Source organism: Spea bombifrons, chromosome 13, assembly GCF_027358695.1.
Source record: "Spea bombifrons isolate aSpeBom1 chromosome 13, aSpeBom1.2.pri, whole genome shotgun sequence".
NCBI lineage: Eukaryota > Metazoa > Chordata > Amphibia > Anura > Pelobatidae > Spea > Spea bombifrons.
In genome coordinates, this window is record NC_071099.1 from 4,515,456 (window position 1) to 4,531,064 (window position 15,609).

Here is a 15,609-nt window from a genome sequence, read left to right on the forward strand (position 1 = left end):
AGTGGAACAGCACCTTTAATCTGTAAACACAATTACACATGGTAATTTACTATAGATAACATTGTAGGATTAAGGAAAAAAACATTAGAAAATGTATGATAGCCTACTGGTTAATTCAGGATCTGTATCACAAGGACCAAAAAAAGCTGGGAAAGCTGACATGGATTGAAGTCCAACTTGTAAGTGCAGATGGTTCAAACCTTTACTCTCGCTACACACTTTTTAGTCCTTATGTGTATCTGTGCAGATGCTCAGCGACTCATTTCTTAAAAGGATTGTGTGTTTACATGCGCACAAGTACCAGAAAGTGAACATTTTTTAATTTCAGAGCTTATGTACAAGAAAATGAGATCTACAGGTATTGTCTAAACTTGCAGTGTTCCTTCTTTGACGATTGCCCGTGCTAAGTTTCTTGCAAGAGCCAGTCTTAACATTTCAACCTTAGTATTTTCTATGCTGACATCCTAGAGAGAACAAAAAATCATAAGTATATTATTGAACCACATAACACCATACACACACAAATATATATCTATACATACAAACCTAAATGGCAACTTTACCCAACACAATGTTGATATCTGGCACATGCTGAATGATGTATGTGCATATAAAACAATGTTACCTTTGACATAAGTATATTTGCATGTAAACGTAATAAAAGCGTTCTAAAAAGCTTGCATAATTTGTTTACCTGGGCTTTCTGGCTCTCCTGTGGCTTTGTGGTTTCCTGCTTCCCTGCCATCCTTTCCTCTAGACACTGAATAAGTGCATATGTCTGCTTCGCCGAAAAGATTACCTTGAGAATAAGTTGACAGGTTGCTTACAACATGAAAACCTGATCATACAGCAATACATTTCTGCACACTCAATCTGTTTTAAATTTACATTTGAGGGATGCATAGGAGCAAAGTCATTCTGGGTCGAAACATTAAAACCCAGAAGCGTGCAATAAAAAGAGCATTTGTTAATGGCAAATGAGTAGATTATGTCCACATTAAGTAGGTAATATTTCATAGTTTTACATGAAAGATTGCTTCCCCTTCTACAGTGAGTAAGCCCTACATGAATCCATGATCCACAGCTTTCAAAGTTCATTATACAGTATATATAAGAAGTGCATTACAGCTGCAGCCTCAGTAAAGCTTTAGTGAAATTTGCCGGGTCTTTTCTGAACTCAACCTGCACGGAAAAAACAATATTTGGTTTACTCACCTGCTTCTGTTCAAGAAGAGGCAAAGCATCCAGCAAAAGGGTAAGCCAGAAAGAACACGGGGCAATCTTGGCAGTCATGAGTGAAAGCAACAAACCAGCAGCATCGGTAAACTGCTGCTCACTATACAGCCGATGAAACTCCCTGTACTTTCCTAGGACGAAGCGTACATATCAGGGAAGAATGTCATAGGGGTGAATATCAGGCATACATTACCAATCAATCAAAATTTCATCGAAATTAATAAGACATCCACTAAATTGTGCAGTTGAATTCAAAATGCAGATAAAACTGGGCTAACCTAGGAATGTGAGACGGTCACTAAGCAGCATGGTGGGACCCAAATTGTCAATAAGATCCAAATCAGAGAACTTTCCTCTCTCGCAGTAATCCTTGAGAAATCTGAATTGAAGAAATAGATTAAGAACTTTGGTGTCCCAACCAAGGGTATCCAGCAGTAGCAGCAGACATGTTAACATCACCTGTCTGATATGAGTGTTGCAAAAGCAGCATCTTTGGCTCGAATACTCCATGACAGAGCGGATCCCAAACGGCTGTTTCGCAGAGCTTGCATTGCCATAGTCTTGCAGATACTGCGGACTTAAATTTAAAACAGCATGATTCAGTCAAATGTCTAACAATCAATTATCCAATATATGTAAACATGCTATCTTTAATAACAAATACAAAGTATAGAGAAAAAAAAATTGCATAATCTTACCTTGTTCTGTCATCTGTCTCTGCTCACAAATCCTGAGGGCCTTTAGAGCTTTCCGCTCAGTGGTCAGAGGGATTCGTTCCATGTGAAGCTCAAGGTAAACACGTCCCAGCTGAGGACAGTGGTCAAAGTAATCAACCCCGAGTTGCCAAAGACTTGCAAGGAATAATAAAAAAAAAATATATATAAATACAAAACTGATCAGCACAAAAATCTATTCCCTTTACGACCAATGACATGCCAGGCACATCATGAAAAAATGGTCGGTTAATGACCATTCTTCTCTCGTTGTCAAGGCATTCAGCAACCCCAAAATCTGCTTCAGGGACCCCCCATGTGACCCCTCCCTGAAGCGTCCATGTCAGACGCTGCTGCTAAAATGCCTTGATAGCGAGGCATTCAGCAACACCAAAAACCCCTACCAGTACGCACTGTGATCCCTCTGGAGAGCAACCACAAGCGCCTTAGTGAGAGATGATGCCTCTCGCAAGATGGCAGCACCCACTAAAAATAAATGAGTTCTCAAATGGTCTCTCCAGCTACTGCATTGAACCGTGCAAGTCAATGAAGCCCAGCTTACTAATCAATGTGATTAGTACAATATATATATATATATATATATATATATATATATATATATATATATATATATATATATATATATATACACACATATACATATATATATTAGGGCTGCAACAACTAATCGATAAAATCGATAATAATCGATAATGAAATTCGTTGGCAACGAATTTCATTATCGATTAGTTGAATCGATTATTATCGATTATAAAATGAGGGTTTTTTCAGAGCAAACGCTCTGAAAAATCCCCCTCATTATATAATCCGTTTAGTCTGACTCACCGTCTCACAGCAGCAGCTCCTACTTACTCCCCCTCCCTGTAATCACTGTGACAACTGGCCCCGCCCCTTCCTTCTCCAGGCCAGAACCACATGGCTGTGACACTCATCTAACTGTAAGTATATGTATATATATATATATATATATATATATATATATATATATATATAATGTGTATGTGTGTATATATATATATATATATATATATATATATAATGTGTATGTGTGTGTATATATATATATATATATAATGTGTATGTGTGTGTATATGTATGTAATATATATATATATATATATATATATTTGGGCTACTGAAAGTTAGGGGAGGTGGGGGTTAATTTAGGGGCAGTTATGGTTAGTGGGGTGTTTAGGGTTAATTTAGGGGCAGTTATGGTTAATTGGGTGTTTAGGGTTAATTTAGGGGCAATTATGTTAATAGGGTGTTTAGGGTTAATTTAGGAGCAGCTGTGGTTAATGGGGTGTTTGGGGTTAATTTGAGGCAGTTGTGGTTAATGGTGTGTTTAGGGTTAATTTAGGGGATGCTGTGGTTGATGGGGTCTTTAGGGTTAATTTAGGGGAATCTAAATCCTGGGGGCAGTGAAGTGACATATCTGGGGGTATAAGGCATATACAGTATATAAGGCATATGCGGGGAGGGCAGTGTGGCATGTCTGGGGAGGACGGAGTGGTGTATCAGGGTGTATAAGGCATATCTGGGGGTAGAGTGGCATATCTGGGGGTAGAGAAGTGGCATGTCTGGGAGGCAGGGTGGCATGTCTGGGGAGGATGGAGTGGGGATATAAGGCGTATCAGGCACAGTGGCAGATGTGGGAGGCAGCGTGGAGTGGCAGATGTGGGAGGCAGCGTGGCGTGGCAGATGTGGGGAGGGCAGGGTGGCATGTCTGGGGAGGATGGAGTGGTGTTTCAGGGGGTATAAGGCGTATCAGGCACAGTGGCATGTGGGGGGTAGAGTGGAGTGGCAGATGTGGGAGGCAGCGTGGAGTGGCAGATGTGGGAGGCAGCGTGGAGTGCTGTGGTAGGCAGCGTGGCATATGTGGGGGGGGCAGCATGGCATGTCTGGGAGGCAGCGTAGCAAGCCTGGGCTCAAATGTGCATATATTGGGGGGCTGGTTGGGAAATAAAGACAAGAAATGTATTATCAAAGTTTTTTTATTCTGCTGTTTGTATTTAACATCATTTGTTTAGTAAATTATTTTAAATAAATGAAAAATTTACATTCATTTTTTTTATCCGATTAATCGATTAATCGAAAAAATAATCGGCCAACTAATCGATTATTAAAATAATCGTTAGTTGCAGCCCTAATATATATATATATATATATATATATATATATATATATATAAAATGCGGTGAGGTGAAAAAATAATTCTCCAGTGATGAGACCATAAGGGGAAGCATCCAGTTTCAACAGAATGCAAAAAATAAAAATAAAAGTTTATTAGTATGTGCAAGTCTCTTGCCAGAATCCTGTCAAAATTCTAAATTTAAAAATGCACACCTATGCATGGGCGGTATTACTGTACTTGACAGTGGCATATATAGGAGCTATAAATACCTGAAGAACAATCTGTGGGGATCATTACTACCACAAACCTTGGTGGTAATATTAGCGCATGGAAAGAGTTTTAAAAAAAAACACCAATTGAAATACTCAGGGGTGTCTAGTTTTATGGGGGTAAATTGAATTAGCCTGCTTATAAGGTCTGGGGGATAAATGATTTTGAAACAGCAATACTCTACTTGTATCCCTATAACTTGCAAAAATATACAAATAAAACATCTGGTAACTATTGGGAAGCATATCAGAATCTACATGAAAGAGCTTGTCCGCAAGTATCATTTTAAGGATTTTACCTATTACTAGTATGAGCACGTAAACAATATTGCAAGGCCGTGGTACCTAGAACACTGATGTACATGTATGTTAATAATGTGATTTTAGTCATATCTATTTATATAATGTTTTATACAATATAAATTTTGCCACTGACTTAACCCCTTAAGGACAATAGGGGTTATTACTCGTAGTATATTGTGGGACAATGGCTATTTTAACATTTTTCGGTGTTCCTGTTTAGCTGTGATTTTCTTCTTTCTCATTTCATGCTCCCACACATATTATATATTGTTTTTTTCAGGACAAACAGGGCTTTCTTTAGATACCATTAATTTTATCATATCATCTAATTTACTATAAAAAAAATGATAAAATATGGGGATTTTTTGTTAAAAAATTACTTTTTCCCACTTTTTAAACAAAAAACTTTTACTCATCTGCAAAAACGAATGAAAAAACCTGCTAAATAGATTCTACTATTTGTCCTGAGTTTAGAAATACCCAATGTTTTTATGTTTTTTTGCTTTTTTCTGCACGTTATGGGGCAATAAGTACAGGTAGCGTTTTGCTATTTCAAAACCTTTTTTTCCAAATCTGGTAATTCTTCCCCCCATGTGCCATTTCGGGTATCTTTGAAGCCGGCCAATGCAATTTACCCCATCAAGTCATATATTTTTAAAAACTAGACACCCCAAGGTATTTCACATGCTGGTAATTTAACCCTTTCCATGCACTAATTTTACCACCAGCCTTTGTGAAACTTTATGGTAGTAAATTTTTTTGTATTTTTTTCCACACACGTTGTACTTCAGGTATAAAATTATCGCTCCTGGTATATGTCCGTGTCAAACAACACCCCAATATGTGTTCAGTAACATCTCCTGAGCGCAGTGATACCCCACATGCATGGGTTTGTTGGGTTATTTGGGAGGTAAAAGGCCGCCTTTGTGAGGTGTGTATTTTTTGGCCATTTAGACATCTGATCCTACTGCCCCCATGTCCCATATTTGGGACACCTTTGAACCCGGCCAATTCAATTTATCCCATCCACTCATGCATTTTTTAATACGAGACACCCTATGGGCATTTGTAATGCCAATATTTTAACTCTTTCCATGCTGGAATTTTTGTAAAGATAAAGAATTTTAGGACTTGCTTATTAATTTTTTTTTTTTTTTTTTTTGGTGACAGTGGGGATTTTTATATGTTACCATATTATTTTTATTTTTTTAAACATTTTTTAAAAAATTTTTTTTACATTTTTTTTTATTTATTTTTTTACTAATCACTCATTAGTGAGCTGGGCTCCATTGACCTTGCATGGTTGGATGCAGTACCTGCATTCAACCTGCAGGAGGAGCTCGAGAGTTCACAAGAGGGTCTGGATAGACCCTCTGTGAACTAAGATCTATTGTTAATTCCATCCTGTGAATGACGGCAACGTCATTCACAGGATGGCACTTGTGGTTGCTCTTCGGAGCAATCACAAGGTGATCGGGGGTCGGGGGCTAGTGTTGCTGATATGCCTCGATATCGAGGCATGTCAGTAACACCATTTATGCTTAGGAAGCGATTCAGATCGCTTCCTAAGCTGTTTTAGCCGGGCGCCGCCGTGATCTTTCATGATCGGTGCGGCGGCGGCCATTTTTCTTCCGGGGAGGGCTGCCGAGGGCTGCCCTCCCCGGATCCACGGTCAGCCTCACTTGGGAGGCTTCCGTGGATGCTGCAAAGCCGCCGATCGCGGCGAAAACGCCGCGATCGCGGCGATGCAGCTGTTTAACGGCAGCCCGTACATGTACGGGCATTGTCGTTAACCCGTTGCACGGCAACCCCGTACATGTACGTGGATTGTCGTTAAGGGGTTAAAGATATTCATTTTTACTATGGACAGCTTAATTTCTTACTATGTATTATACATTTTATCCATGTTTTGTTTGCCTCTATACCGCATGCAAGAAATGGAGGCATTATATATGCAGATTTAAATATAATCTTCCTCTTCTACCTTTCCTTAGTTTTTGTTCCCTTTACTTAGTCTCTTTTCTTTTGCAGGACCCAAAGTGCACATGTTGCCTATGATAAAGCCCTGCAGAAAAATCTGCAAGCCCTTCTATATATGTGTATCCCTACTGAACAGTTAGAGCAAGCCTTTTATTGGTATACACATTAAAATACACTTACATTTAATCTGTATACGAATTATAGTTAACTTATATTGAAAATATTTTCGAGTCCTACTTCTTCCAGCACGAATACCAATATTTGTTTTCTTGTTGCGTTTTCTCTCTCTCTCAAGGATAGGAAACTGATGTTTGGCATTTTATAGCTGCTACCCTATTATCTCCACTTTTCCTTGCCAATTCTATCCTCCCACTGGCACAAATCTATACCGAACTCCTTAAAAATATATTATATATATTATATATATATATATTATATATATATATATATATATATATATATATATATATATATATATATATATATATATATATATACACACACACACACACACACACACCAGAGCGAAAAGAAAAATAAATCAAAATATCATATTCAAATCAGTCAAAAAGATATAGCTACCTGTGATGGGAAAAGAGTCCAGATGCATACTCTAGCAGGAGGAACTCGCGCATGTTCGATCCAAAACTGTAACAAAAACAGGATAGTAACAAACACCTTTTGCTGAATTCCCGTTAACTTTACAACAGCACTATCAGTACATCTCCTGAACGGTATCATTTCAAAGCTCTTACAAAGTACTTTTACAAAGTACTTTTACATGCATTCATTGACCAGGACTCCCTGGGATACTGGAGTGTCCCTTTAAAAAAGCATTAAATGGAACATAATGGAAAAACATTATGGAAATCACATAGCCATGTATTTTATGTTCAGGGCATTTTTCTGCATACCACAAGACACTACATAATTCGTTGTTTAGAACAGATAATAGAAATAGAATAGAGTGGAATTTGACGGATAAGAATCAACCATTTGGTCCATCTAGTGAGCCATATTTTATTTTCTGTTGTAAAGTCTCAAATCTTAATCAGTCTGTCCTGTTTTAGATTCAGGGTAGCCATATGCCTATATCCCATACAAATGTAAAATAATTCTGCTGGGAGACTGCATCACTTATCTAGCACCTTATCAGTAAAGCACAAGTATTGACATCAAGTGAAATAGCATCTAGTTATGCTGTTTGTTTTTTTAGACATAGTAAAAAGTACCAAGGAGACATACTTTAGGCTGTGTGACTGAAATAGCTGGCAGTGATCTAGCAGGTCAGTCAGATGAGCCACAAACCACCAGTTCCGGGAAGCAATGCTGTCAAAATACAAGAAACAAAACTAAGATAAAACCAGCAAAAATGAAGAAAGTCCACAGCAAATTGCTAGAGGACGCTATTGCAGCTACAGGGTATAAACAAAATGCGACGTAAATAAAATCAAGCAGCTACCTGAACTCTTTGATGACCTGGTGAATATCAAGCTCAAATGCAGCTTGCAAAATGTTGTCCAAAGGCTCTGAACTGCTATCTCCAGACAAGAATATATCCAGGCTGGACTGAAAACAGACAGGACAAAATCATTTGTGTTCCCTACTGGTGAAAGCAGAACGCAAGTTTTCAATTATCAAGTCATCATAAATGGTACAAGCCATTCCACCCAATGTTTGTGCTTCCAGGAAAGCATGTTTGATTGGTAAGGTAGTCTTTTGTAGCCAACATAGAATTAGGATTGCTCAGCTATGGAATAATCAAAATCCAAAATATGGACAAAATGATGTTGAAATTAGGAGCCATAAAGGCATTGCCACAAACAACAAAACTAGCACTGGTTGCTGTCCTGCCCTGACAATGACCATCACTTCTCACTAATTGAATATGGACTGACTCTTTCTGTTATTGTGGCCATAATAGAATCCCCCACTAGCAGCAAGAAATAAAATATAATATAATATATATATATATATATATATATATATATATATATATATATATATATATATATATATATATACCCATTGTATAGTGCTACAGATTTGATGGCTCTATATAAAGCAATAAAATAATAACATAGCAAGGTCGATTGATAAGGAAGACTTTCCAAATATGAAAAATAGGTACACTACAGTCCTATATGCACTTTAATGCATAAGATAGCCGTTACATGACATTTCCACTTTTTCGTGCAGATTCCTAAGAATCTACTCTATTTAACAGGCTTCCCAACCCGCTAGATCCAGTTTGCGGCAGTAGACACGTTTGGCAGAACACCATTTTAAGCTTGAAAGAGAAAGTCATACGATCAACATGAAAAACGACAAACAAGCATTCATTTCTACTTGTGAATAGGCGTGCAGCTCTGTGGGTTTCACGGTGGGATGTGTGAAGAGAAGATGTGACACAAGGAAGTGATACCACGTGGTCATCAGGTCCTTCTTCTCCAATAAGGTAGCCTCATCTCCCAAAAGAACCTGTAGAAGTATTGCAAGAGTTGTAAGGGATGTAACATAGCCAGCTGGAGTGAAATGTAGGAGATAGTTCTCACCTTGCAGACAGTCTCCATATGTTGGTTGGAAGAGAATGTTCCATTCTGTAAGTGGTGTGAACATTCCTCACGCCAGTGCTGCCACTTCAATTCAAACTCTGTCAAGGTTTGACTAACAGAAGACTGCAGGGGCAAACAATCCAAAAGTGTGTTGAAAGTCCAAAGGGGGGGGGGGAGAAAAAAAAATAAAATAAGTAGTAAATGGGCAGGAAGACAATAATATAAAAGTATGGAGAAACAAGAGTTCTCTAAAACCAGCAAATGTATAATCCAGAATTACTACCACCATACGTTATTTTGAAAGAGGGTTTTCAAAAAACAAACAGTTGTATGGAGGTTAATTTCATTTAATTTATAAAACTACTGAAGCTTATTTTAACATTGGTTCAGGCACATGATTTGGGCAAGGACAATACAAGTGCACAGAATGTAAAAAGATAAATCAAGGTGGTTTACGAGAGATATCTGAAATCAAGGATTAAAGATACGACTTCCTTCTTTAGTTGTTTTTGTCTACTTTTACACTATGGACCACATTCATTTCAGCTTAGAAATAAAAGCCACAAGCAAGTTTTAACAAAGATGAGCAATTGTTTTACAAAAACTGATTTAGAAGCTCTATATCATGTATGCAAGAAATCCTAAACACAGAAAAATTACGATTGGTCATGGTTGGCCCGGTTCATGAAATAAAATTTTAAACACTCCCATGAAGCAAAATTACAATTTGATTCATCTTTTCATACAAAACTAGATGCCTTGTCTATTACACCAAGCTTACACCAAGAATAGGCATCTTTTTCAGGAGTTCATCCAGCACACGGCACATGCTTCGGGAGTTTACAGAGGCAGATGATTCCTTAGACAAAATCTGGCGGGCCTCATCCATTCTACCTTGCAGGATGAAGCCAATGATCTGAAAAGAATGGAGCATATTATACACGGTTAAAAAAAAAAAATCCCAATGTACATTCCAAGCAAATTTGTTCGCCAATAATCTTAGCTATATTGTTGGCATGATGCATTACGAAGGGTTAACTGAGCAAAGTGTTTGCATCACTGATGCCCTTGTCTCTGCTCAACTAGCAAACACTGTGCACTACAGCCCATGAGACGAAAAGGTCACTTTAAACTCACTTTAGCAAACACATTCCAATGTGTGTATTGTCTCATACATCCAGTACAGTGTGTAATGCAAAAATCACCAAAATAAACTGGCAAGTTATTTTCCATGGCTTTTAGTTTTCAAAATGTGGGGCTTAATCATAAGCTTAAAAAATGAAATACAAGCTACAAGTACTGGTAATAATTGCAGTTCAACAGAGCAAGGGAGTTTTATATGGTGAAACTGTGATGGACAGGACTGAATGAGTTACATGGCGTTAACGGACAGCCACATGTGTTTTGGACCACTTGTTTGGGGTTGTGACTGTCCTGAAAGTTGCCAACCCTCTTTGTACGTACGAGAGCTCATTGACAGGTCTGTGTATTAATCAGGAAACGTATCTCTTTTTCAATTCTGAGGGCATCATTTGCCATCTCAAATAGGATCATTTTTCTATAATGGGGAGCAGTTGCGGAGCCCTAACCGCCCCCCCGCTATCATTGATCTGGCAGACTTTACTTATTTCAGATGGTTGGCATTAATCCTAGAACTTGCTACTATCTCTCAAATGGTGTTATGAATGAGAGAAACACACACATGCATCAATTAACGTCCACTTCAGACAGGATGTGCTTCCAGATTTATAGTCGATACCAATGAAAAAAATGAACTAAATAAATCACTCACTGCATCCCAAAACCTCTCATGCTGGGTTGGACTGTCACTTTGGAGCACTTCTTGAGCAATGGTATTCACTTCACAAACATGGAGACGCACCCAATCCAAGAGCAGCATTAACAGTTGGCCCGCTTAATAAAAATAAAAATTCATTTAAAGTTTTTTTTTTAACCTTTATTTTTGCCATCACTTAATATAAGAGACTTAACATTAAATTAAATACAAAACTCGTGTTAAAGCAGACACTTGTGCTCTGGCCAAAAAGTGGCCTTAAAACGTGCTGGAAACATTTCCTCTTATTAAATATGACTTTTTTGTCACTTGAAATGCTTCATGACAACATGACTCCTATAGTTCCCTTTTAAAGGACCACTGAATGAAGGTTATTTTGCAAGAGGGTCCAAATTGGAACTGCAAATGATGCGAGATTTCTTAAAACACTGCCTTGCAGAATCAACTGTGCATTATGTTATGCCACCCAAGCTTCTATTGCAGAACTGCTTTCACCATACATTGTCAGTGAGCTAAAATATTGCAACTCAAGGAATAATTAAAAAAAAACCCTATGATTATTTGTTAATGGCAAACCAAAACAGATAAATTAAAGTAATTAGTAATGTAAAATCCCACAATAAAAAATAAAATAAAAAAATAATAAGCTTTTGGATGGAAAAAGCCCTACTAACAATGGCTATGGTATTTCCATATTTTATGCCTTGTTCAATTGCGAAGGTTCCTATCTCAAGTCAAAAACAGCCCATTTCAATCCTCACCTGGGGCCGCTTCAATGAAAAGTATTTCACAGAGGTTCCAGCTCAATTCCATGGCAGACAGGATGGATAGCTAAATAAACATATGTACAAGTAGTAAGAAACAATACTCCAACAGGACCATTGACAGCTCAACTTTCAATGGTGGGTAGTTAAACATCAAAGGACAGTCTTCATCAGCAGATTACCCACCTGGTTAGAGTATTTGGCCTTTTGTGCAGGGTCTCGTGTTGAAACTATTGTGGCAAAGAGGAGAGAAAGAATAAATATAACCTGTACACCTGACTAAATAAATACAGGAAACGTGTGTAGAATAATCGCTATGTTATGCTAAAATTGGGTCAGCAATAAAGATAACTAGGATACCATCTAAAGGTTGGATGGTATAGAAGGACCAGAATACATGCAAGTGAGGAAAGAAAATAGAAGCAGCGGTAGTGAGATGATGCACCATAATAAATGCTGAAACTATTGAAGTACTATCAGCAGCTGCCTAATTTACCCAAAAATGACACTCACCAGCCAAGGCATGCATCTCCTGCATACAGGCCTGCAGGACTGAGCGGTAATTCTTACTTACTCTTACTAGTCTGTTGAGAAAAGAAAAAACATATGTAGAAAACAAGACAATACCAAACTAATGAAAAAGTGTGGTGTACTTTCTAATATTGAGCTAGAACTTTGATCTAGATGCATCCCGGCAACAACAAAAGAATGCAATCTATAAATTATTTTTGGAATGGACCGAAATGAAAATTCTGGATCGAAACCGAAAATTTAGCATTCACTTGTCAAAACCGAAAATGACCCCCTTAAAATGACCTTAAAAAAACAAACAAAAAAAACCCACACACTTTTATTACTTAATTTTAACACACCAGAATTATAACAATAATATATATATTAATATTGTTATTGAATGTTTCAGTCCAATTTTGGTGTTACTTTTAATAAAAATACAACATGTTAATACACCAAAATTGGGCAAAAAATAAAAAATAATAATAAAAAAAATATATATATATAACTGCTAACAGCAATCACACTCCTATCATGCCCAGGCAGCCAGTACATGCTAGATTCTGGGCATGATAGAAGTGTGATTACAGCCTCCTTATGCCATGCAACAATTAAACTTTAATGGTAACAGCAAACTAACTGCCAAATCACAGCACACTTGCCACCCTCCCACATTTAAGAAGCATACTGTGCTTTCCGTGATTTACTGGACTCTTCCTCAATCTTTTGCAGTCCCACGAAGATGCTGTGTGACTCGTTGAAGAGCTTGCGCAGAACAGGTGAATAGATGTCCTCATCATTGCGCACAATGTACATAAGATTGCGATGTTCTGGGTGTCTAATATGCATGTCAACATTTTGAGAGTCATTTGAGGGACGAGATATACAAGCTAAAAAAAAAAAAAGTGTATAGTTTGTAAAATACACATATTAAGCTTCAATGATTATCTGTAACTGAATGAACAAATAATTTCATTGCAATAATCATTTTTGTGTGGACGTTAAGACAATTCTATATCTAAACTTGAAGAGCTTTCCATAACTGATATAGAGATATATACGGTATATACAGACACATACATATACCCTATATAGAAAGGTGACTCTGAAGCAAATAATGTTTTTCTAATAAATGCTGGCCAGACAGGATCATGTGAACCCTTGATTTCAAAAGTTACAACGTGGGGAAAGGAAATGTGTTTAAAAAAATATTTCATGGCTGCATTTAATGTAATATTTGACCTTTTTTTTTTTGTTTGTTTTTTTTTACGCAGGTACAAAGTAACATACCCTGCGTAAAGACTTTAGTTCAAAATTAAGCATGCTCTAATCCAAGGCCACATTATAACAAAATTGGTACCCTACCCGAGCAATGGCAATATAGCAATGAAGAGATTTTCCTGGCAAAATTTGCTACTTCAGTAATTCTCATTACAGGCTCCTCTCATTATATATAAAATGGTATTTCCATGGAGGCTGTTAACAGTCTTGGTATATCACAGGTGGGCCCTTTTTATCCAAAAGGCATGCCCATCATCACGAATACAACCCTTGGATATATACAGCCTTAAATCTTTTTAGGGTGACAAACACATGCTGTGTGTGACGCACCCTGTTGATGTGCTACAGTTATAACCAGGGCTGCAATATTCTATCACGATATATTGTGAGAATTACCTAAATTATATGAAGCAACAACAATCATCTGGAAAGGGGACATTCTGCTTTGAAATGCTCTTTCCTGATAAGACATTTACTTTCAGACTTTGGTAGATTACAATACTCCTTAATCAAAGAAATTCTGCCTTGCGCGACCTACCAAAGTCTCTCATAAAAATGCCTTATTATTTGTAAAGAGCACCCTGGATAAATAACACATCCCTGTGAGACATATTCATGTGTCAACATTAAAGGCTGCTGGAATGTTAACTAAAAAACAAAAATTCTGAATAGTGATGAGTCTCCTCCTTAATAACAGTCTGTAATACTTGCAACAATAATTTGGTTTTCTGTTTTTACCCCAGCAGGATAAATATACCGGTACCAGCAATTCCACGTGTTATCAATCCACATCAAACAACGATACCTGTTTTTGTAAAACGCGTTTCATACAGCAGCAGATCTCCGGGCCCCCAGCTGAAACCTATGTGCCGCTCTCTCTGTCCCAACCCTGGGATAAGCTGCGGGAAACAAAAATGAATAATTAAGAGCGTGGTGTTTCTTAGTCTTTTATTGGTGTTACAGATTAGATGGGCGACAAGCTAGTTAAATGGTGCGACAAATAGTTCTGTTGAGAAAAGGGCGGATGTTTTTTGTTTGGTTTGTATGTCCCTTCTCTTAGCAAGTAAGCGCGTCCGGGAGAATACGCAATATTTTAATACGACACTATAATTACAGTGTACGTCGGATCCACATCGACCTCTTCCATGTTTCGCGTTAAGTTCCGGTTTCCCGCGTGATATTTGGGTCCTCAGGAAAGAGTTCGGGGCTGCCCTTCACACTGCCTGATGCCATCGGTCACAGAACAGGAGCGTATTGGCCGCGTTCATGCAATAACATCTTCAGCGGCTTCTGTGATGTGTCTCAGAAGGGCCCTGGCATTTTTGTTGAAGCCGCTGCAGCTGTGGCCCCCAGGCTCCTCCTACCCACACGCCCAACATCCTAGCATACTTACACACACCAACTTACTTATTTTCACAGACACGCTGCTTTGTGTACATAACAGTCTTCGTTTTGTCTAAAGCATGTGGCTCCTGAATCTGAGATGAGACAATGGACTTATTAAGGTTTAATTCTTTACAGCAGAAAAGTGGGAATGTTAGATAGAACAGGTTAGAATAGGTTTTGATTTTACCTGTCGAAGGTAATGGCTAAATATAAAAACACGTTTAATATTGACCCTAACCCTCTCACACACATCACACCTCACTCTTTCACGCCTATCGCATATAGAAAGTGGATGCACATACAGTAACATGCTTACACATTCTAACATACTTATACATACAATAACATGTACACACACTTACATACCTTTGTTGTCTCTGGAGTGGGGCCTAAGACCCGAAGGACCTCATAACAGCAGAAAATATAAAACAGCCTATAAAATAAATTATAGTTTATAGTAGTTTAGGTTGAGAAAAGACTTGTGTCCATCAAGCTCAATCCTTTTCCTATTCCTTGTTTACCGCTTGTTATATAAAACATGCGTCATTTCTTAAGAAATCATTTACTCCAGAAATAATTGCCATGTCAAAAGGCAACGTAAAAGACTAAAATGTCTTTTATGTTGTCTTTCGACATGTTGGCAATTATTGCTACGTTGCT

General features: G+C 37.8%; 1 protein-coding gene across 1 annotated transcript; it reads right to left on the reverse strand.

Annotated features, from left to right (window-relative positions):
• Positions 1-298: 298 nt before the first annotated feature.
• NUP85 (nucleoporin 85) lies at positions 299-14,790 on the reverse strand. The gene is made up of 19 exons (XM_053453514.1): positions 14,678-14,790; positions 14,369-14,462; positions 12,971-13,172; positions 12,283-12,353; positions 11,956-11,999; positions 11,767-11,836; positions 11,003-11,124; positions 9,992-10,126; positions 9,211-9,333; positions 9,005-9,136; positions 8,118-8,224; positions 7,901-7,984; positions 7,238-7,303; positions 1,935-2,086; positions 1,696-1,813; positions 1,515-1,615; positions 1,216-1,367; positions 695-799; positions 299-464 (listed from the first exon to the last, which is right to left on the reverse strand). Exons 1-19 carry the CDS (start codon positions 14,708-14,710, stop codon positions 366-368), a joined length of 2,010 nt encoding a protein of 669 aa, XP_053309489.1. The 5' UTR covers positions 14,711-14,790; the 3' UTR covers positions 299-365.
• Between the last annotated feature and the right edge of the window lie 819 nt (positions 14,791-15,609).

Coding starts and splice junctions, on each gene's coding strand:
- NUP85 (XM_053453514.1), bottom strand. CDS start 14,710: ATGGAAGAGGTCGATGTGGATCCGACGTACACT. Junction 9,137..9,210: donor ATATGGAGACTGTCTGCAAG/GTGAGAACTATC, acceptor ATACTTCTACAG/GTTCTTTTGGGAGATGAGGC. Junction 1,814..1,934: donor GAGACAGATGACAGAACAAG/GTAAGATTATGC, acceptor TTTAAATTTAAG/TCCGCAGTATCTGCAAGACT.